Consider the following 23949-nt stretch of genomic DNA (forward strand, 5'->3'; position numbering starts at 1 on the left):
TAGGCTGTGGTAGGAAGAGGCAGTGCTGTTTTCAGAGTGAAGGTGGAAACATTAAGAGAGTCATCACGTCCTGGACAAAATAGAACAGTAAAATAGAACAGTAAAATAGACAGTAAAATAGAACTTGTCGTTTTGCTAAGTATTTTATTTAATCAAAGGATTCAAAGTATATGTGTGATGCATGCTCCTGCAAGTTCTAAGACTTACTCTTCTCAAACATTTTTTTTAATGTGAAAATGGCTTTAAATAAAATACTGGAAACAATTTGGACAGGGATCCTAGTCATTCTCTTGACACATCTGAGGCCCTAAAGGAAAAATAGAGTGAATTCCCCCAAACCACACAGGGAGGTGTCAAGTCTCCAGATCCTGGCTCCTCCGGGTGCTGGTGCTGGCCATCTGAATCCCCACATTCCCAGTCTGTCCTGGGGAGCCGCAGGACCTTAGGAGAAGGAAAGGGAACTAGCATCCCTCAGCATGCTGGAAGCTGGCGCTGGCCATGAAGCTGGACACAGGCACAGCAAAAAGTGCCAAATGAAGCCAGGAAAGGTTCACGTCCTTGGAGAGGATTCAAAGCAAAGCTGCACTGTCTCGGCAGATGGAAGGAGACGGGAAAGACCCTGGACACAGGATGCTCTGAAGACTGTGTGCTCCTGCTGGATGGGAAAGACCCTGGACACAGGATGCTCTGAAGACTGTGGCTCCTGCTGGATGGGAAAGACCATGGACACAGGATGCTCTGAAGACTGTGTGCTCCTGCTGGATGGGAAAGACCATGGACACAGGATGCTCTGAAGACTGTGTGCTCCTGCTGGATGGGAAAGACCCTGGACACAGGATGCTCTGAAGACTGTGGCTCCTGCTGGATGGGCTTAGAGGCCATCCTGGGGTTTCTATAGCCTAAAGGAAGCCGAGGCTAAGCCTCTCTTCTACTGCACCCAACATCAGGCATCCCAAGCAGAGATGGGATGACTCACTCTCTAGAACAGGGAGCCAGCCCTTCATGTGCCACCTTTACAGTATCTGTCTCTTCTTATTGGCTCATTCATTCTCCCCTGTATCTTCACACTTTGTCATAGATGGCAGGCACTGAGCTCTAAATAATTAAAAATGACTTCCCCAAGGTAATTTCATTTACCAGGCATTGGGCAAAGCAGCGGCTTTATTCATTCCATTCAATTACCCCCACGTCCTGGGGGAAGGGGTAGGTGCTACCATGATTACTATGTTTCAGATAAGGAAATTAAGACTGAGTAAGATAGGCAGTTCTCCGAGGTCACAGAGCGAGAAAGCAGTAGAACTGGGTACTTGAATGCAGATGTATGGCCCCAAAGCCCTCTGTGATCTTTTCCATTTATTCCTAGAGCTCATTAGTCGCTAGCCTTCGCTATTAAGTGACATCTATTTTTATTATTTAATAAACTTTGATCAGGTGCATTGTAATGACGCCTCACAGCAGGGCTCAGCGTGACAGACATGTAGATGTGCCCAACTCCATTGATAACTTCACATGTGTACCTGGCATTATTTGACCTGTTTTCTTCAAGTCTCCTCCCCACCTTCTGCCTGCCATCTTTTGCTGCTGATCCACTGGAATCTCTCCTCCTTCACCTTAGGTCCTTTTGTTTCTCAATCTCTCTCTGGCTTCAACATATGAAAGAAAACATACAAGCCCTGACATTCTGGGACTTGCAGGTCTCACTTAGTACATATCCTCTAGTTCCATCCGTGTTCCTTCAAGTGGCATTATTTTGTCCTTCTGTAAGGATAAGTAGAACTTCATTGTCTGTAGCATCTATTAATGCAAAGCCCAGCTGCAGTTGACCTTACTAGTGTTTTAGTGGTTTGTTTTCCCTTAAATTTGTCTTGTATAGAGACAATAGAAGCAGCCTTCAAGTTCTCTTACAGAGAAATAGCCTTGACTATCTTCCCTAAAAATTTGAAAACTGAATTTGCCTTTCTTTTATATTAGGAATTGAACCCAGGAGCATTCTACCTACCAGCTACACCCCAACCTTTTTGAAAAAAAATTGGAACAAGATCTTGCTTAGTTACTGAAGATCTCACTTACTTGCTGAGGCTGACCTCAAATCTTTGATCCTTCTGTCTTGGCCTCCCAAGTACTGGGATTACAGGTCTGTCCCACCATGTACAGTTCTAGGCAGTCTTTAATGACACCAAAGGGTGAGGAATGGTGTCTCCTACAAACAGGGTCAGCAGTAGGTACTTTGAAGTCAAGGTAACTCTTTATCCTTGAGAATCAAAGATTCTCCTTGAAGAAGACAGACTATTTCAGGTCCCTCTGCCAGGGACCACCCACCATCTTCCCTCAGGGAACCAGTTTTCATCTTGAGCACGCATCAGAACCACCTGGACACCTTCCAGAATGCAGATTTCTGGGCCCACCCCTGGGTTGCAGATGCAGAAGATTCAGCAGGGTCTCCCCCTGCATTTCTAGGTCCCAATTGATGCTGACTCTGCAGGACCAGAGATTACACTTTGAGCAACCCTTTGCCTGCTCATGAGTCCCGGACTCTCTAGTTTTCATTATGGAAGAAACTGATGATGTAGGAAATTATCTGGAGAAATCAAGGAGGACAGAGAAAACATCCAGAGAGCAGGGAGAAAATACTTCATAAAACTTAGAGTCCCTCAAAGGAACTTGACATTTACCTTCTTGTGGGATATCTTGATTGCCCCAGTTTGATTTTCCCCTTCCACTAAATAACTTTGGGTGGACTTATTATTATCCAGACTGCCAGTTTCTTTCCTGACACAGAGGGATATCAAGGTTCATCTGTGGGTCCTTGAGAAGACTACAAGCTGCATGCTCTCACAGTCCATGGGAATTTTCTCTCAGGTTGGGATGGCCCCAAAGAGTGCACACCAGGGGTGCGATAATGTCAAGGGTGATGTCCAAGCTCAGTGTAAGGCCCATAGGAAGATTCTACAAGCTAGCGTCTTGGTACGTAACATCAAATACCCTCAAGGCTTAACACTGATGGCCCAGGAAAACCAAAGCGACCCATCTGGGCAGGCGGCTCCCTTCCCTTCTATATCTCACATGCAAAGCTTTCTCTCCATTTGCAGAATTTCTGCAGGCAGCAGCATAAGTGAGAAATGATGTCATCAGTCAACTTTATCGTCCTGTGGCTATGGGCTAGCTGAGGGATCCCAGGAAGCAGTGCACATTCCTAGCACTGACTGTTCCGCTCCTAGACAGGTGGACTCTCAATAGAGTTGTGACAGCTGAAGGAACCCCCAGCTTTCCAAGGAGAACACAAGGAATCCCTGTCTTTCTCTTGGCTACCGTTGTCCGGCAAGTAATCTTCTAAAATTCAGACCCTAAGGACATCTCTCTGATTTCTCTGGAGTCCTGCTTTTATATCCTTAAGTCTCCTTTAGGGTGTTCTGAACTAGAGTCACAAGTCCTACAGCTTAGATCTGCCACCAACTCCCTGTGTGGCCTTGGGCGGTTTGCGTAAGTCCTCCTTGCTCTAGGGACTGCAACTGTAGAGGGAAGGCTGAGGATGAATGTGCTCCCAAGTTCCATCTAGTCATCTCTTACTTGCATTCTCTCCTGCTGTCCCATTTAATTTCCTTGGCCCCCCACCCCCACCCTTCCCATCTCACCTGTGACCCAGCACACGGGGATTCAGTCCCAGGAGGTATCGTCCTGCCTCAACATCCCCTCCCTCTCCACGGGAAAAGCAAGCCCTGTGCCCATGTAATTCCAAAGATAGTTGTGAAAAGATGTATTCACGGCCATCAATATGGGCCTGTGTGTCTAGGCCCTGTATCACATACAATCAGAGTATGATGATACCTCTCTTAGCCTCATACTGGGTCAGGAGAGGACAGAAAGGGAGCTGGAACTGGAAGGCCATTTTTAATGCTGAAAAGCAACTCTAAGAATTTGTCCTGGCTTTAACCATGTGAGCAGACACACATTCCACCTATGTTTCAAGATAGCTGCTGAAGACCTGTACCCAGCCTCTGCTTCTGCAGCTTCCAACTCCATTCCACTTCGAGGCCATGGCTGTAAATTCCCCCTGGGCTCTGACCAGTCTCCAGAGTGCTTATGCATCCTCTACCCCACCTCAGCCCTGGCTTTCCTCTGTGGGCACTGTCTGGCTACATCTTCTCAATTATCAGCATCCTGGACACCTTAAATGAAAATATCCTGCCCTGGTTCCAACCCTGAAGCATAAGATACCATAGCAGCACTGAGCAGAATTTATCAATATGTCAGAAAGCCAATCTACTAAAGTTCGATAAGCAGGAGGCCTATGCACCAAACCATGCATCTGCCTGATACCCTAGCGAATCCTTTCATTTATTGAAAATAAGATTTTAGAACTATTTACAAAGTTCACTACAGTTGCCTTAAAACTTTTGAAGATGTCTCAATTTCTGTGGGCTGTGTATGAGATTTATTTACTGATAATCATATATTTTTGTGAATATAAAGCATAACCATAAGAAGATTAAATCCTCCCTTGTTTCCTCTTCACTGGGGGAGGAGAAATATGGTACCAGATTTAATGTACCCATTTCCCCAAAAGCCAAAGGTCTGGAAGGGTATTTTTAAATGTCAATAGTGATGATATCTAAGTTGTGGGCACATGGGTAGTTTGTAATGTTATATCCATGTTTTTCTATATTTCCTAAAAAGAATGTATACCACACCTATAACCAGAAAACAATTGATAGTAAAAATATCATACTAAAGCCTGCATGCTGACTTCAACACAGAGGGATAAGGCACATACCCATTGTATAGATTCTTTTTTTTAACAATTTTTTATTGAACATAAATAGTATAGATTTAAACTATATTTGGTGCCCTCTCCCCCCTGCCCCTGTTTTCCCTTCCCCCCTCCCACCAATGGGAATTCTATTCAGCCATAAAGAAGAACAAAATTATATCATTTGCAAGAAGATGGAAAGCCCTGGAGAACATTATGTTAAGTGAGATCAGCCAAGCACAGAAGGAGAAGGTACATATGTTTCCTCTAATATGCCCAAACTAGGAAACACAAAGGATACCAGTGGGACTCCAGATATTAGAGGGGAAATACTAGCTAAGTTTGAATGGAAAGATAGGAGAGGAGGAAGGCTGATCTTGATAATGAGGGTTTACATCTGAACATGTGTAAAATTATGAATAAGACATGGTTAACCTGTATAGATTCTTTTTACAGCAGATTAAACCCAGAAGCATTCTACATCCGAACTACACTCCCAGCCCTTTTTATTTTACTTTATTTTTTATTATTTGAAATAGGGTCTCACTAAATTGCTGCGTGTCTTACTAAGTTGCCCAGACTGGCCTGAAACCAGCAATCCTCCTGTCTCAGCCTTGCAAGTACTAGGATTACAAGTGTGTGTCACGGGACCTGCCTCCACGGTATAGATTCTTCAACAAGTTTTGAACATTTAAAACCATCAAGAAATTCTAATCTGGGAAATTTGTGGGGAGTCCTTTAGGGTGAGTTATTTGAAAGATACTTTTGTAGATATTTCAAGTAAAGCCTTCATGCCCGCCCCTTTGTCCACAGGGAGCGTGGGCACGGCCTGATTCTGCTTTGTGATATTGCCTTTGATTGCAGAAGAGACCTGGGAGGGCTTGGTACACTAATAGCAAATGAGTTCATAAAGAATCACTAAATCCACAAAGCCAAGTTCTGAGATTTCCCCCAAAGACTAGAACCTCCGGTGGAAGCCTAATTGGAGGAGAAGATTTGTGTTTTGAATTAACCTAATAAAGTTTAGGTGGTGAAAAACAATAACTGCTTGGTTTACACAGTCGTCCCAAGAGCCTTGGTTTCAGATCCAAGGACAAAATGAGGCCAAGTATAAATTAATTAATTTTGTTTTGGATAGGACATGGGTCCCTGGGGCTTCTCTGCACACTGGCACAGGTCAGCACAGGTGCACATTTCTGAGCCCCCGCTGTGGGGCAGGGCCCAGTACTGAGCCTCACTCTTTACCTCCACCCACCAGGGGGCTCTGGTCAGTGTACTTTCTCACTAAGCAGTCAGAAACAAAGGAGCAAGCCAGGAAAACGGGCCTAGCAGTGAATTTGCTGCCAGGACCCCAGTGGATTCGGAAAAGCTCAGAACTAGGACGAAGTCAAAAGCAACCAGCCCAGGAGTTTCTACTACTCTCTGGAGTTCTTTGTCTCTTCTTACCCACCTCCAAGGAGCCTGAATTCACGCTGTCATGTGGGGTGTCCTGGTAACAGCCTATGGCTCAGTGTGTCCAGGCTACCCTGATTTACACCCCTTATCTTGGTTCAATTATTAATATCATCTCCTTGCATTTTTAAAATGTTCCAATTTGGACAACTTTTTTGTGTGGTACTGGGGATGGAACCCAGGGGCATTCTACCTCTCAGCTACACTCCCAGCCCTATTTTTTATAATTTATTTTGAGACAGGGTCTTACTGTGTTGCAGAGGGCCTCATTAAGTAGCTGAGGCTGGCCGTGAACCCAAGTCCTCCTGTCTCAGCCTCCCGAATGCTGGGATTACAAGCGTGCGCCATCACGCCCAGCATGGACAACATATTTTATGGTCACTTTGTGAACATTTACTAAGAGCTGATCACAGGGCAGACATTTATGAGCTTAGTGCTATCTATAATATCAGCAGGAGTATCATCACTAGGCCAAGATTACCAACCTCCAAAGCAGTGTAGCAAAAATTCAACACCAGGCATTTGGATTCACAGAACACTAAATTGTTCTTTGCTGGATCTGAGCCTCTCTTCCCCCCGGGCTTCTGTTACATAGGCCTCATAAGAAAAAGATGTCTTTCCAAATCCTCCTCATCTCCCCACTGACTTCTGCATCAGTGGCCAAGTGAGGAGAGGAGACTGATTTTTCGGGGGGCCTTGTTGCCTCCCAGATATCATGTCCAATGAGACATTGGTCATTTCCACTTGATTACAAGAACAACTCTGAGAACCCAATGAATTCACCCCAAGTCATGCTGGCAGCAGGTCTCAGAGGTGAAATCTAAGCCCGAGCTGGTCTGATTTCAACATCGGTCTTTCCATCGCACCACGCTGATCACCGCGGTGGCCCCTGCATCCCTCTACCAATGTAAAGAGTGGAGTAGCAATTCTCTCTAAATGTTATCAGGGTAAAACAGCTTACAGAAGTCAGGCATGAAGCATCATTCCCCACAAGCAGATAAATTGATGTTTATATAGGAACAAATCTTTCTCTCAGCTCAGGAAGGATCTGTGGCACCCATGTGCAAATGGACACCCCATTTGTGGATATTTATGTCTGAACTCCTCCTGGATCAAAGAACCCAAGCAGCTCACAGTAATTAAGCCCTGTTCTTCCCATGGCATAAATCTATTTTGTTTATGTAGCCATTAAGGATAGAAATACTATGAGAGCTGATATGTATCCATGCATTCATCTACTCGGTGAATAATGCATTTATTGACTTCTAACACTACTAAAGAAAAGATGCTACTACTGCCCAGCACTAGCTGTGCTAAAAGCTTTGTACCAATGATCTCCTTTAATCCTCGAGAAACCCCCAGGAGGCAAATGCCATTATGTCTTTATTTTTCTGCTAAAAACTTAAATTTTGAAGTAGCTTGCTTCGAGTTTCATAGGTGCACACCATTTTCGAGTGGAAGCTCTGAGTTAAGCCCAGGCCTTCTGACTCTTAGACAATATCTCCATATCCACAACTGAGAAATCTTGTCCCTTGGCCAATCTGCAGCAGCCTCCTCCTTAGCATTTTCTTTTTCTTTTGTGGTACTGAGGATTGAACTCAGGTGCATTCTACCTCCATGCTGCACGCCCAGCCCTTTTTTAGATTTTGGTAATTTTGAAACAGGATCTCACTAAATTGCCAAGAGTCTCACTAAATTGCTGAGGCTGGCCTCCAACCTAAATCCTCCTGTCTCAGCCTTCTAAGTGCTGGAATTACAGGCATGCATGTGCCATTGCACCTGACTTTCTTTGACAGCACCCTTTTTTATTGTGTGTGTGGTACTGGAGATGGAACCTGGGGACATTCTACTTCTGAGCTACATCCCCAGCCATATTTTTTAATTATTTCTTTGGAAACAGGGTCTCACTGAGTTGTAAAGGGCCTCACTAAGTAGCTGAGGCTGTCCAAGAACCTGGAACCTCCTGTCTCAGCCTCCTAAATACTGGGGTTACAAGCATGCGCCACCACGTCTGGCTTTGACAGTACTTTTAACACAAGATCCAAACAATGGCTGGCTGTGGGGAAGAAGCACCTGCAGGCCTGCATTGCCTGTGGGTCAGTGGGTGGGCCCTTAACTCTGCAGGTCCCTTAGGCTCACTAGATACTGGACTGACTGCTGCTGGGGTCTTTTGTCCCAGAGGCCCTCCTTCAGCTCTTTTAGACTGCAGGGGGCACAACCCAGGCTCTTCCTCCAAGCACTCAGGAACTTCTTCCATATGATGTCAGTTTAAGCCAAGGAAGATTTTCCATCCTTCTGTGGCATTATTTGTAGTTAGTGGCATTATTTGTTTACTTTTTTTGTTTTTGTATGCAAAGGTAACATAGGCTTTTTGCAAAAACTATTTGGAAATAAAAAGTTAAATAAATAGCCCATCATCTCACCACTCAGAGATAACTACCAGATGTTTGGGTCCATACTCTTACAGATCTTTTACTATGATACCTATGTATATAGTTCTTCTGACCAAACATTTGGTCGTTTATGCATCCTTTTTGTTACTTTTTAAAAAATAAAAATATATAAACTGTGCCTCTAATTCTAGTTCTAGGAAGCTAAGACGGGAGGATTGCAAGTTCAAGTCCAGCCTCAGCAATTTAACAAAACCCTTAGCAATTTAGTGAGACCCTGTTTCAAAATAAAACATAAAAAGGGTTTGGGGGTGTAGCTTAGAGTAGAACATCCCTAGGTTCAATAGCCACCAAAAAACAATATGAATAATGAATTAAAATATATCTAATGCCAGGCATAGTGGTGCACGTTTCTTTTCTTTTTTTTTTTTTTTTTTTTTTTTTTTGGTGGTACTGGGGTTCCTGGAAGCCCTTCTACCTCCGGGCTACACTCCCAGACCTATTTTTTATACTTTTTTATTTGGAAACAGGGTCTCCTAAGCCAGCGCGCGCGGCTGGCTTCAAACCTGCGCGATCCTCCTGTCTCTGCCTCCCAAGCGCGGGGATTACAAGCGTGCGCCACCACGCCCGGCTAGTGGTGCACTTTTCTAATCCTAGTACTTATGAGGCTGAGATGGGAGGATTACAGGTTTGCGGCCAGCCTCAACTGTTTAGTGAGACCCTCCCCAACTTAGTGAGACCCTGTTTCAAAAAACAAAGAACAAAATGTCGGGCTTGGTGGCGCACGCTTGTAAACCCCACACTTGGGAGGCGGGGACAGGAGGATCATGCAGGCTCAAAGCCAAACTCTCTGGCTTAAGAGACCCTGTTTCCAAATTTTAAAAATATATAAAATAGGTCTGGGAGTGTAGCCCGGAGGTAGAAGGATTTCCAGGAACCCCAGTACCACTAAAATAAAATAAAGAACAAAAAATGGGGTTGGGGGTGTATCTCATAGGTAGAATACCCCTGGGTTCAATCCCCAGTTCTGAAAAATATAAAAATTTAGTGAACATCTTTCAGTGTAAACGCATGTCCTTTTGCATGATTAGTTTTAAAGACCACACAGAGTCCATAATCGCAAAATGCATGTAATGTGTCCCCTAAAGTGGGATACATTATGACTGTAAGTTCTAGTTTTCTAGAACTATCAATAACATTTTTATGAATATGATATTGCATATACCTTTCTGCGTCTGGACACAGATTTTCTTTTTAGAATAAATTAACAGTGGAATATTTGGGCACACATTTTTAAGGCCTTTGTTAGAAACTGCTAAATACTCAGATAAAACGCCCTTAGCAAGTCACCCTGTGAGCCTTGACCAATGCTAGGTGTGCGGAGGCACTCTGTCCATAACACCTCCAGCTTTCATTGTGTTTCTTCTGAAGCGTCTATCCCACACAGACAACCTTTGCCCTAAATTAGATGTTCCCCCACAGAGCTGTCTCTGGTCCCAGCTGAGCAGGGAGGGCACAGGAATGTCACCCTTGGTCACCGTATGGTTCTGGGAGTTCCCCCTGTTAATTCAGAGGCTGAGGGCAGAGAGGCAAGGAGACAGTGCTGTGGGGGCTCAGCCAGTCTCTCTTAGACCTCCTTCTTTCCCTTAATGTGTGCCCCTGCCTTTAACTCACCATTCATCACCCATCCATTAGAGACCCCCACATCAGGACTCTCCTCCTCTACTGACAGTATCTAGACACTAACTCCATGTGCATAACTCAGAGACCCAGGTCCAATCTCAAAACCAAGACCAGCCTCTCTTGTTTACTCCATAGAACCCCTCCGTCTGCCCCTCTGTCCCACTCAGTGAGTGGCACCTTTATCCCCACAGATTCCAGAAGCCTGAAACCTGGAATTCTTCCTTTATGCATTCCAGGCTCTGTCCTTGCCCATCAATCATAAAGACCCATCATCTCAGTCTCTTAACTATCCTTATTGCTGGGGTAAATGGGGGAAAAGAAAAAAACAACCCTACAGCAGGGAACAGGCTTTATTTAATAATAAAACCTAGAAGGAGGTATCTGACCCTGACTTTCAGAGATCCCACAAGAGTCAGAAGCCCTTACAGACTCGGGGCTTTATATGGGGCAAGCAAGGGGTGGGTACAGAAATAGTAACATAAGCTGCAGGTTGGTGAGTTGTGAACTAGTTGCCAGCTCATCTCGGGGCAGGGCAATGGTCAGGGGATATTTCTCTTTTTTTTTTTTTTTTTTTGCTCTAAATTAGATGTTCCCCCACAGAGCCACCTCTAGTCTCAGCTAGAGACTAGACTAGTTCCTTTGTTCTTGGTCCTCCTCTGGCATGACCTCTTGGCTGAACCTCACATTCCCCATACCTGTTATCTCAGCTTCCCTTCTGTGGCCAGAATGCTAGTGTAAGCCAAAAGATGATAATAATAATAATCTCTAAGTGGGGATTGATTGGATGGGAGAGAAAAGAGGAAGGAAAGCAGAATTGTTCTAAGCACCTGTATATATGCCTGATACTGAGATTTTATTAATACTTATTACACACACAGTACACCCAAATAATAGATAATATTAGCACCATCTCAAAAAGGCAGAAACCTAGATGCACAAAGTTTCAGATTTCAAGGCCAGCATTCAGAGCCTCATGTGTGATTGCTGTTCTAGTTATATAGCAAGAATGAAGCTAGGTATTCAGTTTTGTGGCTTGGCAGTGGCCCACAAAAAAACAAAACTTTCCTGCTTGGAAACCTTCTTTAGACCACTGAATGAATGTGAATTCCTCTGCATATCTGGTAGGGTAAAGGCCAAAACATGGATCAAGTCCTACTTCCATCAGTTATGGGAGGTGTCTCAGTCAACATTCTCTCTGCTATAATCCTAAGACAACTGACTACACAACTTAGAGAAAGGAAGATTTACTTGCCAACAGTTTTTTGGAGATTTCTGGTTCAGTCTACATCAGGCTAGGTCTTCAGAGCTCAGAGCCTGGCATCAGGAAGGAGAGGGAGAACAAGTCTCTGCTCTTACATCATAAAGGCCAGAAGCAAGGGAGAGCCAGACAAGCAAAGGGATTCCAGGACCAAAGCACAGTTCCTAAGGCCACATCCCCAGGAATCCAACTTATCTGGCTACACCGCACCTGCCGATGTTACCACCTAGTAAATCCATGACAATAATTTATCCATTGATGAGCTTATAGACCTCATGGTTTAATTGCATCAACTATGAATATCAACACAGAGCTCTTCAGGGCACATTCTGTATCTCTCCATAACAGGAGGCAGGGGTGTCTAGCAGTGAAAGCATAGACCAAATGGTCTGGCTTCAAATCCCAGCCTAGGTATTTCCTGGCTGCTGGAAACTTGAGCGAGTTATCTAACCTTTCTGCTATTTTGTGCCCCTCCCCCAAAGACTGTCCATGGCCTGAGTACCAAATTCATTAGATGTGACCTTATTTGGAAAGAATGTTTACACATCCATGTGAAAGACCCCAAGAGGAAGATATTATCCTGGATTAGCCAGGTGGATCCCAAATCCAGCAACAAGTATCCCTAGAAGACACAGAGGGGAGACACAGAAGAGGAAAGGCGGGCCATGTGAGGATGGAGGTGCAGTGATGCAGACACGGCAGGGGAGGGCACCACCAGAAGCCAGAAGAGACAAGATTCAGAATCTCTCCTGTGATGTCTGAAGGATGCATCCCTGCCAACACCTCTATTTCAGACGTTCAGCAGTCAGAGCCCAAAGAGACAATGATTTCTGTTCTTCTAAGCCTCTAAGTTTTGTTAATTTGTAATGGCCAACTTAGTGAACTAATAGCCTCTCTGTGCCTCAAATTTCTCTTCCTCACATAGACATAGTCTCACACTCCACAGGGCTGCCATGATGACCAAGTGAATCAGTATACACAAGGCACTTTGGAGCAGTAGCTGCCACATAGGAGATTCAAAAACAGTATCAGGACTCTGTAAGGGTTGTGCGACCTATAACTGGCAATAATAAAAAGTCTGCCTCACTTAATGTTTCAGGGAGTCCTTGCAGCCCCCTTCTGTGCTATGGATTGCTAATATTTGGTTGCCAGACTCACTCCAGATAAGTTACAGCCTGCCAAAGATAATGGTTGATGCCAGTAGAGTCTTCCTCACTAAGACCCCCAAATTCAAGAAGTAAAACCAAGATTCAATAAATGGGATGGCATCAAATTAAAAAGCTTCCACTCAGCGAAGGAAACAGTGTAAATAATGCTGTGTCCGTATACGAAGGTGTCACTACCAATCTCACTAATATGCCTGGGGAGGGGTCTCCATACATATGGGGTATGGATGTGATATGGAGAGAAACACACCAGGTCCTGTGTGCAGGTATATCTAAATCACTCTGAACCTCGGCATGAGATATAATTACAAAGCAGCAGTAAAAGTATTAAAAAAAACAATCAAATAAAAAACTAATGGTCGAAAAGCTGCCATGTTCGCTTGACCTGACAAAACGTCAGGAGAAGTGGCTCTTTCTTCATTCTCCTGATTGTTGGATGGTGTGGCAGGGGTCGGGACAAGAGTGGGGGTGGGGTGAGGAGGCAGGTGGCCTCTGACTCAGTGAGATCACTTATGATGATAATGGCTCTTACTCCCAAAATGTGGCAAAGGTGGATAATTAATACACACCCCATCTTTAATCCTTAAGTCCTACTCTCAATTCTCTCTCTTTCTTTCTCTCTCTCCTCCATCACTTGCTAACGAAGTTAGAGAAATGGTAAAAGCCTGTAATTGCACTTGAAGTAATTAGAACTCTGCTAATTAGAAAGCTTACATCAGGAAGCCCAAGCCAATAGATTACCCATTGATATAATCTCCCATGATATCATCCTGAATCATTCTCCCCAGGGTCACCCTTTTGTAGGAAACCTTAGGGATCTGAGGACTGTACTGAACTGACATAAAATTGAAGTGTTCCAATACACCCCCTACTTTGCGTGACTGAGAAAGCTTCCAGATTGTGCCTTTCCTAGTTCCTATGCCTTTTTCTCATTATTGAAAGTTTGAATCAACAGAAGAGATTAGTAGTAAACACCTTTTAAGATCCATCTTTTAGGTCTGATGAAATTGCACTGAAATTCTCTGTCTACGTACATTCTCATGTTCTAACTCAGAGCTTCTCAACTTGAATTATGTACATTCTCAACTCTTAACTCAGAGCTCCCAGCACAGAGTACCTGTGTTGCAAAACAGACTCTGACTAAGTATACCTGGGGTAAAGTCGGAGATTCTGCATTTTTCTGTTTATTGTTCTTGGGACTGAACTCATGTAAGCATTCTACCTCTGAGCTATATCCCCAGCCCTCTTTTATTTTTTGTTTGGAAACTGGGTCTTTCTAGGTTGCTTAGGATGTTTCTAAGTTGCCGAGGCTTTCCTCCAACCTGGGATCCGCCTGTCTCTGCCTCCCAAGTACTGGGATTACAGGCATGTGTCACCATGCCAGGCTTGTTCTACTTTTTATCTGATACAGAGTGAAGCTCTTGGTTGTGCTCCTCCAGAAACATTCAAACATTGCAGGGTAGATAGAGTATCTGGATGGTGAAGGAAATACTTGGAGGAGTGAGCAAAGAAGTGAGATGGGAAAAGAAAACAGACAATAAGAGGTACGTCATCATGAGCTGGTCATGGAGGTGCACACTTGTAATCCCAGCATTCGGGAGGCTGAGACAGGAGGATCATGGTTCACGGACAGCCTCAGCTACTTAGTGAGGCCCTCTGCAACTCAGGGTTCATGAACAGCCTCAGGTACTTAGCGAGGTCCTTTGCAACTCAGTGAGACCCTGTTTCAAAATAAAGAATAAAATATAGGGCTGGGGGTGTACCTCGGAGGTAGAATGCCCCTGGGTTCTATAAAAAAAAGTGTATCTTTTAAAAAATCAGCAGCACAAGCAACTGGAACTTCATCTCTCTCAGAAAACTCTGGCATCTGTATAAAACAGATACCTGAGGCAGCCTTCAACCACAGGAATCAGGAGATGAGGTATTTATACACCAGAGCCCATCAGTCATTGGTTAAGGTCTGTCCCCAAAGAGTGTTAACCTCTCCAGCTTACTGTGCCTGTAGTTATCAGTCGTAGATACCAGAGAAAACATTCAGGCCAATAAGGGCTGATATGGCTGTTGGACTCTGGGACCAGTAAAGGGAATGCCTAGGAGATTCTGAGCAGGTTGCTTGTCTACTACAGTGAGCTATCTGGACACCTTGTTTTCTGTAGTGGTAGTTATAGGAATTGTGATACCAGTTTGCAGAACACTAGAGTTGCTTTTTGACAGAAAGATCAGAAAGATTCTGGGGCCAAATACATGTAAAGAATACACTTTGCAGCCAGGCATGATGGTGCATACCTATAATCTCAGTACTTAGGAGGCTGAGACAGGGGGATCTCAGACTGGAGGCCACTTAATGAGGCCCTGTTTCAAAATAAAATTTTTTTAAAGAGGTTGGGAGTATAGCTCAGTGGCTATATGCCCCTGTGTTCAATCCTCAGTACAAAGGAAAAAAGGAAGGAAGGAAGGAAGGAAGGAAGGAAGGAAGGAAGGAAGGAAGGAAGGGTTGTCCCCAGAATGATTCACAACAAGAACTTTGTGATGTCCTGCAGTTGAGACATTGAACTTGTTTTAATCCTGTGACCTCTAAATGTATTTGCACATGGAATTATTTTATCTAATATGTACTTATCTTTTTAAGTAATTAAATTTTTATAATACAATGGAGCATTATCAGTTCAGACCAATAAATATGTGACTGGAGAGTAATAGTAAGATGATTTTGATCTTTTTCTGTTCACCCTCAAAGCCTATGGATCCATGTCTGGCATATAGAAGGTGCCCAATAAATATCTATTATTGCAACAGTTTTAAGGCAATTAAAAAAATAATTTCAAAGATATTTTCACCAACAACATTCTCATTTAAAAAATGACTGTCTAGCCCTCAAAATGATTATTTTGAAGACTTTGTGGGGAAGTACAGCTAAATATATGCTTGTTAAAGTACTGACTTAAAGATTTTTTCAATTTCTTTAATTTTTATGGCTCTATCCCCCTTTATTTAAATAAAGCTCTGGACTTTTTTTTTTTTTTTGGTGGTACTGGGGTTCCTGGAAGCCCTTCTACCTCCGTGCTACACTCCCAGACCTATTTTTGCATTTTTATTTGGAAACAGGGTCTCCTAAGCCAGCGCACGCGGCTGGCTTCGAACCTGCACGATCCTCCTGTCTCTGCCTCCCAAGCGCGGGGATTACAAGCGTGCGCCACCATGCCCGGCCGAGCTCTGGACTTTTTTTAAAAATGAGGACCTGTGCTTTAGGAGCTATTATCCACGTCAAGGGAGAAGTGCTTCCTCCCTACTACATGGGTGGATACAGGCCAGGGACCTTGAGCACTAATGTCCCTCTGATACGACCTTGCTAAAAAGACTGTTTCGACTTATCTTTCCTCCCTCTAGACTTTGCTCTCCTATAGAATGCTAAAGTTTGCAGCTGTGGCCCTACTATTGAGTGAAAGGAATCAAATTAGAGAACTTTTGGCAAGGGATGCCCTTTAGCCTTGAGGCCAGGCAGACCTTTTTATATATTGGCCTCCAATGTCAGCTCGGGACAGGGAATGTCCTTGTCACTCTGACTTCCTCACTCTCTGACAAGACCTTGGGTCTTTTGCAGCCTGTTTCAATTACTTCGGAAGCAACAAAGCATGTGTGATAAGTGAGATTTGCAACAAATAGACTTTTCTCTATAGATCTCCACTCCAGCTGGGCGTCCCTGCTATTTCTGCACAATAGCCCTAAGAATGGTAACACCAATGACAGCTCCTTGCTTGTCCATCATTATTACAATGAAAGGTTTGAAACCTTAATTATTACTCATTCTCTGGAGCCGAGAGGGAGGCTTGGAGACTATCAAACAAATTTGTTTTGTCCCCTGCCTGATTAGCCACTTGTATAGCCAAATACCCGCTTCCTAAGAAGGAACATCTCCTGGAAAATTCCTACTTTTTGCAAAAGACAGGAGCTGTAATGCAGTTCTATTTTCTTCCCACCCTGCAAATTGAAATGTTGATCTTTGCCTTGGTCAGCATTATCACTGCTATCATCCAAAGCAACTGACCCTACAATTCAGAGGAACGAAGATTTATTTGCTCACAGTTTTTGGAGATTTCAATGTTTAGTCCAGGTGAGGCTGGGTCTGTGGATCTCAGGGCATGGTGGTGGGAAGCCAAGAGGAGACAGCAAAGTTCTGTTCTCACATCATGGAGGCCAGAAGCAAGGGAGCCAGCCAGCAAGGGCATCTAAGGCAAAAGCACAGTCCCTAAGGCTATCCCCCAGGGACCCAGCTTCTCCAGCCACACCCCAGATGCCTAGGTGACCACCCAGTAAATACATCCCAATGGACTTACCCACTGATGAGATGATAGCCCTCCTGACTTAATTACATCAACTCTAGAAATTAATGCATGAGTGCTTTAGTAGATGTTCTATATCTAACCATAATAGTATTTCTAGATAAAAATAATAAGAGTGAATTCTGGCCATTCAGGTTCACATGGTTTGTCACTCTCCCTTTCAAGAAAAGAATGTGGCTCTATTAGTGGGAGGGCTCATTGCTAGCACTGTTGCAATTAGCAGCAGCAGCAGCATTATCACCACCATCATCAATGTGACCTGGTATAGCAATATTCTCTCCTCTTCATATTATATCAGACGGAGCACCTACGACCCTTAAATCTGCTTGGCCAAAGGAAAGTTTCTGAATTTTATGCATTTGGCACTAGAACACATTCAGTGTCTCATTGCTCTAACACAAAACCAAAAATAGGCAGTATGAGAATTTCAGAGAATGTTTTTTTTCCCTTCCCTGCCTTTCACAGTGATTTTCTCTCCTATCTTTCTGTGAATAATATATGTATTGTTTTGTATCACTGAATAAAAATATTACCCTAAAACTTGACACCTTAAAAAAACATTATCTCACAATTTCTGCGTGTCAGGAATCAGAATGTGGATTCTCTGGATCCTCTAGATCTTCCATCTAGGTGCAGTTATCTCTGGGCTCAAGCTAGGGATGGACTTCCTTCCAAAACCATGCACGTGGCTATTGGCAGGCCTTGGTCCTCTCTGGCCATTAGTTGGAGACATCATTTCTTTTTTCCATAGTGCCAACTCACAACTTGCATCTTGCTTCCTCCAGAGGGGGGAATGGAGAGAGAGAGGGAGGGAGGGAGGGAGGGAGGGAGGGAGGGAGGGAGGGAGAGAGAGAGAGAAAGAATGAGAATACTAGGAATCCGGGATCATTGGGGATTATCTCAAATAGACACTGCCTGCTGAAATGCAATGGGTAATGTTTTTCTCCCCAAGAATGAACATGACTGAAACTTGATTCTTTTAACCCTTTTCTCCTGAGAGGTTGATGGTCTGATTTCTAGGTCTTTGATACATCTTGAGTTGACTTTTGTGCAGGGTAAGAGACCCTGCACAAAAGTAATTTCAGTCTACTACATAAGGATATCCTTTTGGTAGATTATAAATTAGTACAACCATAGTGGATGTTCCTCAAAAAAAAAAAAAACTAGAAATGCAACCACCACGTGACCCAGATATACCAAAAGAATTAAAGTTGGCATACCTTTATGACACATATATATTTGTGACCCATATTTATTTGTGTTTATAGAAGCACAGCTCACAATAGCCAAATTATGAAAACAACCCCGGTGTTCATCAACAGACAAATGGATAAAGAAAACATAGTATATGCTCATAATGAAATTGTATTCAGCCATAAAAAGAGCAAAAATGTGTCATTTGAAGAAAATACATGGAACTAAAGGACATTATGCTATGTTAGATGAGCCGGTCTCAGAAAGGCAAGGCACACATGTTTTCTCTCATATGTAGAAGCTAGAGTGAAAATAAGAAAAAGAGGACAGTAAGTAAGGTGAAGAGAGACCTGTAGGATAGTGGAAGGGGATTTGGGGAGGAAGTTGGGAAGAAAAAAAGAAGGATTGAGGAAGGAAATAGTTCAAATAATACTGTAAAAATACATGAAAGTATCACCACCAGTTTCACTAACATGTACATGGAATAAAAAAAAAGGGGGGGAAGCAGGTTGGGACGTAGAGAGAAACACACCAAGAGGTGTGCGCATGCATTTTTGTATCACATTGAACCTCACTAAGCTATGTCACCGCAGTGCACTCATAAAATTATTTTTGTCTGGATTGGACCCAGGTGCATTCTACCTCCAAGCTGCACCCCTAGTCCTTTTTCATTTTTATTTAGAAACAGTGTGTTGCTAAGTTGCTGAAGGTCTCACCTAGTTACCAAGGCTGACCTCAAATATGCATTTTTTAACTAAGATTTCAGCCCTGCACCATCACGCCCAGATTAATAACATTACAATTAAGAATTATGAAAGAGAGACCAGCGGATGAACCTTGAAAGATAAATGGACATGGATGTTAGAATTTCAAGTAAAGTTGCAAGTGCAGAATGTAATAGAGGAAAAATTTAAAACTAAGCCTGCACTTAGGTGACTCGTATCTCCTTTGTTTCCTTTTGTGCAGATTGTTTCCCAGAGAAAACTGTCCAAATCCTTGCTGAAGCATGGCAACACAGCTGGGAAGTCTTCCATCACGGTAAGGCATCCCCGGGCAGCTTTGCCCAGAGTGTAGCTTGACCAATCGGCAGGTGTAGACAACTTGAGAAGCAAACCCACCACCTCCTGGGAGTCCACACCACAACTGCTGAACTATCCAAATTATCTCTTTCTTTGTTCCTTCTTTCTATGTCCTGGCAATGCAATTTTGATCCTTCTAGCCATGGGGAACAGGAGGAATAAAATGTTTTGAAAGCGAGGTTACTCACACCTACTGAGAACTGCTACAGTTTTCACATAGGTTTTAGAGGAGAAAGTCGGTGCTACTAAACACTGTAATAATAAGGAATTGTCTGGGGTTTTCAAATCATTAAAGCTACCTATTCCCCCACACTTTAGATAAAAACTTTGTGTTCAAAGCATTCAGTCCATGGTTTGGTTAGTTGTCTAAGAAGCAGAGAGTTCAGCATTTAATATTCGTCTTTGTTATAATATGTTTGAAGCTGTGCTGTCTGATTCTGTAGCCCCCAGACATATGTGATTATTTCAGCAAGTAAAATTACTTAAGATTGAATAAAAGCAGCTATTCAGTTCTTTGAGCATGCTCGACACATATCAGTGCTCAATAGGTAATTGTGACTAGTAGTTACTATATTGGGCAATGCCAACTGTAGGAAGTTTTTATTAATCCAGAATGTTCTATTGAGAAATGCTGAAAGTATTTCTAAACAGGTACATAAATTTTCATTTAGAACTCCTAGTATTTGAAACTTTGACATTTTATATTAGAGTGTTTGAGAAAGACACAGAGAAAGTAGTCTAACCATTTAGCTGTGTGGACAATAAAAGGAGAGAGAAAAATGGTAGAGAAAAGTACTAAGAAAATCTAAATTGCTAAGAAGGCTAATTACCAGGGGGCATAGCTCCAGACTTTTTTTGAACATGCTTTTTAACCTAAGAGTGATTTGTTCCACCTTTTTTTTTAAAAAAAGAGAAAGTGATTTTTTAAAAGAAAAATATAAAAAAATCTGCTTGTGAACAGTAGCCATTCTTACAAGAATTTACCTTAGTTTGTAACTTGAATATTTTATTTTTGTGGTGCTGGGGGGCTGAACCTAGGGCTCTGCACATACTAAGCACATGCTCTACCACTGAACCACACCCTCAGCTCCTGTTTTTTGAATATTTTAAATGACACTGTCATGTCAAAGCTTCTTTCTGACTGCTGTGATCAATAATAAATCAAGTGGTCTTTGATCTCAATAGTGTTCTAAAAAGCCACAGACCCAAGGGCTCAGTCCCGAAGGTTACAAGCCCAGTGAACCCAGGTATAAAGTTTACCATGGTGCTTTACCAAAAGAACAAAACCTCAATTTGATACCTGTTTTTTTGGGGTTTTTTTGGTTTTTTGGGGTTTTTTTTTTTTTTTTTTTTTTGGTGGTACTGCAGGTGGAACCCAGAAGCTTTCTACCTCCGGGCTATACTCCCAGACCTATTTTATATTTTATTTTATAAACAGGGTCTCACTAAGTTGCAAAGAGCCTCACTAAGTAGCTGAGGCTGGCTTCGAACCTGCGCGATCCTCCTGTCTCAGCCTCCCAAGCGCGGGGATGACAAGCGTGCCCACCACGCCCGGCTTGATACCTGTTCTTGAAGGCATCTTGCATATTTTCTTCTTCCCCACATCCTAGAAAATTTTAATTTTTAAAAATTTTGAAAACTTAAACATTCCTCTTAATCTTGGGTCATTGGACCAAAATGTTGGCTTCATTATCTTCTGGAAAACACTTGAATGTATGAGTGAAATATTTTGAGGCTTTTGCAGATAGATCCTAAGCTTCACCAGCTTCTCAAAGGTGACCGTGACCATAAAATAAAGGACCACAACTCAAATAGAGTGTAAAAGGTATCAAAGTAGTAGAATACAAAGGAGAATCATATAAAAATATAAATAGGACTCCTGAGTTATGGAGTTATTGACAGTTCTTGAGTTTTTCCTATATATTTAGATTCATGTTTCCAACTCTCAGTTTCTTACACTTATTTCAATCAATCCTCTTTTAGACAACCTTTTTAGCTTTCATGTTAGGTGCAAATAATTTAAATTACCCAGAGGCTATCAGTCAGTATTGAGAGCAACCCATAATGGAAAAGTTGAGTTTGGATAGAATGGAGATAAAATTGAATTAAATCTCAGTATCCCAAAATAACCCATTTGGTAAAGATGCTCATGTGCTGTGGCTCTTGAATGCATCATGAAATATTAACAATATTCATAAATTATTTAAGCTATATGCATCTAGACTTGCCCCTATATTTGTGTTGCTTTTGTTTTTATTGCTTTTCTCTTGGATTTCACACCAACTTCAAGATTTTGAAAGTCACTGGCATTTAAACATTGGAAAATAACATACTATGAAAGAGCCTCTTGAGTAATAATCTATTTATTTATACCAAATCTTTGTTAGGAATTTTCCAGGTTTACATTCTCTCTTCTCTCTTTTCCTTTTTCTTCTTCCTTCTCCTTATTCTCTCCTCTCCCACTCTGCCTCCTCCTCCTCCTCCTCCTCCTCCTCCTCCCCTTCTTCTTCTTCTTCTTCTTCTTCTTCTTCTTCTTCTTCCTCCTCCTCTTCCTCCTCTTCTTCCTCCTCTTCCTCCTCCTCCTCCTTCTCCTCCTCCTCCTCTTCTTCTTCTTCTTCTTCTTCTTCTTCTTCTTCCTCCTCCTCCTCCTCCTCCTCCTCCTCCTCCTCCTCCTCCTCCTCCTCTTCTTATCTGTCTTATCTCAGAAAGCCCAGGGATGATCTTTGGAAAAGAAAAAGTAAAACATTTTATTGACAATCATCATATGGAACAGACACAGAGTCTAGTTCATTCCCCCATGCCTTGTTGATCTGACTCAAAAATAAGAGACACATTACTGTTCTTTCTTCACTGTAACTTCCCAAGAAAAAAAAAGTTGCAGTTATTCATGGAAGTAAATCACACTGCCATGTGACCTTTAAAGAAAGAAGCTCTTCCTGACTGTTGCCCCTGACATCTCTTCTTCAGTGTGGCCTCCATCTCTCATATTCTCATGCTCAGTGTAAGTGAAATCTTTATCTGTTGTCAAATCCAAGGGTGTCCATTTAACACCTGGAAGTGATGTGCCATATTCCCTAGGGTGGATTTTCAGACTGAACATGAGATAAACTTGCTCATAGGATCCTGGGCTAAGGGGTCCACCTTCCGTGGCAGCTGACGTGTGCTGTTTCCTTTAGGTGATTGCTGAAGAATTATCCGGCAATGACGACTACGTAGAACTTGCATTCAATGCACGGAAATTGGATGACAAGGTAAAACGCTGGCATTAGCCTTATTGACGGAAGGAAGGAAGCGAGCACACACCGTTTAATCAGGTTTCTCCCTGCAGCTATTTTTCCCTTTCAACCCACATTATTAAACAGATCAAAGATTTCAAGAGAGGTCTGCAAAGTAAGGTTTTCCCCAAATTGAGAAGCAGTTAATGAACAGGGGAAGGGACTGTAATTAAAATGGGATAATTTTATTCTACCATGACTCCGTTTGTTCCCAGATGCCACAGGTCAAGCACACACAGGAAAATGTGATTTAACCCCATTAAATGGCTGCTCTAAGGGGAAAAAAGATGTGAAAGGAAAGAAAGGCTTCATTTATTAGGCATCTATGTTTTCCAAGAACAGAGTTAAGAACTTTGCATGCTTGATTATATTATTCATTTGCACTACTCCTGTGTAACAGATATTATTAACACTTTTTGCAGATGAGGGAAGAGCTTTAAGGATGAAATAATTTTTTTTTTTTTTTTTTTGGTGGTACTGGGGTTCCTGGAAGATACACTCTACCTTCTACCTCCGGGATACACTCCCACGGGCTACACTCCCAGACCTATTTTTTAACTTTTTTATGTGGAAACAGGGTCTCTTAAGCCAGCGAGGCTGGCTCCGAACCAGCGTGATTCTCCTGTCTCCACCTCCCAAGCGCGGGGATTACAAGCGTGCGCCACCACGCCCGGCGGGATGGATGAAATAATTTAGCACAGTATTCCCCAGTTCTGTCTACTTGCCTGCAAATTACATAATTCTGTTCATTTTTATAGTTGTGTAACAATCCACTGTGTGTGTACGTGTGTGTAGATAGATAGATGATGGATAGATCAGCATCTCACAGTTTTGTAACCCAGTATTCTGTTGATGGACACCTAGGCCAGTTCCATAATTTGGCTAGAATGAATTGTGCTGCTATAAATATGGATATACATGTATTGCTATAATATATCTGACTTCAATTGCTAAGTGAGATTAGCCAGTTTCAGAAAGTGAAGGGTTGTACGTTTTCTTGCATACGTGGAAGCTAGAGAGAAATTAAGAAACGAGGGTGTATTCATTTTGAGTCACCCCCATACCATTTTGGCATGGGGCTGTATTTCTATTTTCTGTATTTCTATCTTTCTAATTCAAGTCACCCCTCCATGCCAGTCTGGTATGGAGCTGTATTTCTATTTTCTGTATTTCTATCTTTCTAATAAACTTCTTTAAATCTTCAAAAAAAAAAAAGAAATTAAGAAACGAAAAGGACTTGAGATAGAAGGAGAAACTCCAGTAAGCGATGGAGATGGAGGAGGTCTCGGGGAGGAGGCTGGGGAAGAGGAAGGGAAGAAGACTTGATGAAAGAAATGGTCCAAGTGGTGTGGAGACCTGTGGAAT

At 42.7% G+C, this 23949-nt stretch overlaps 1 protein-coding gene across 1 annotated transcript in view; it reads left to right on the forward strand.

Moving 5' to 3' along the window:
• Positions 1–23949, forward strand: part of CPNE4 (copine 4) — a gene marked incomplete at its 3' end in the record, with an annotated part of 505001 nt that overhangs the window by 330347 nt on the left and 150705 nt on the right. Inside the window, exons 4-5 of the mRNA XM_080695771.1 lie at positions 19197–19268; positions 22486–22560. Of these exons, the coding sequence (XP_080551897.1) occupies positions 19197–19268; positions 22486–22560 (147 nt within the window). The remainder of the gene's footprint in view (positions 1–19196; positions 19269–22485; positions 22561–23949) is intronic.

This window comes from Muscardinus avellanarius (genome assembly GCF_963383645.1).
Source record: "Muscardinus avellanarius genome assembly, chromosome: 5".
In the NCBI taxonomy this organism is placed as follows: domain Eukaryota; kingdom Metazoa; phylum Chordata; class Mammalia; order Rodentia; family Gliridae; genus Muscardinus; species Muscardinus avellanarius.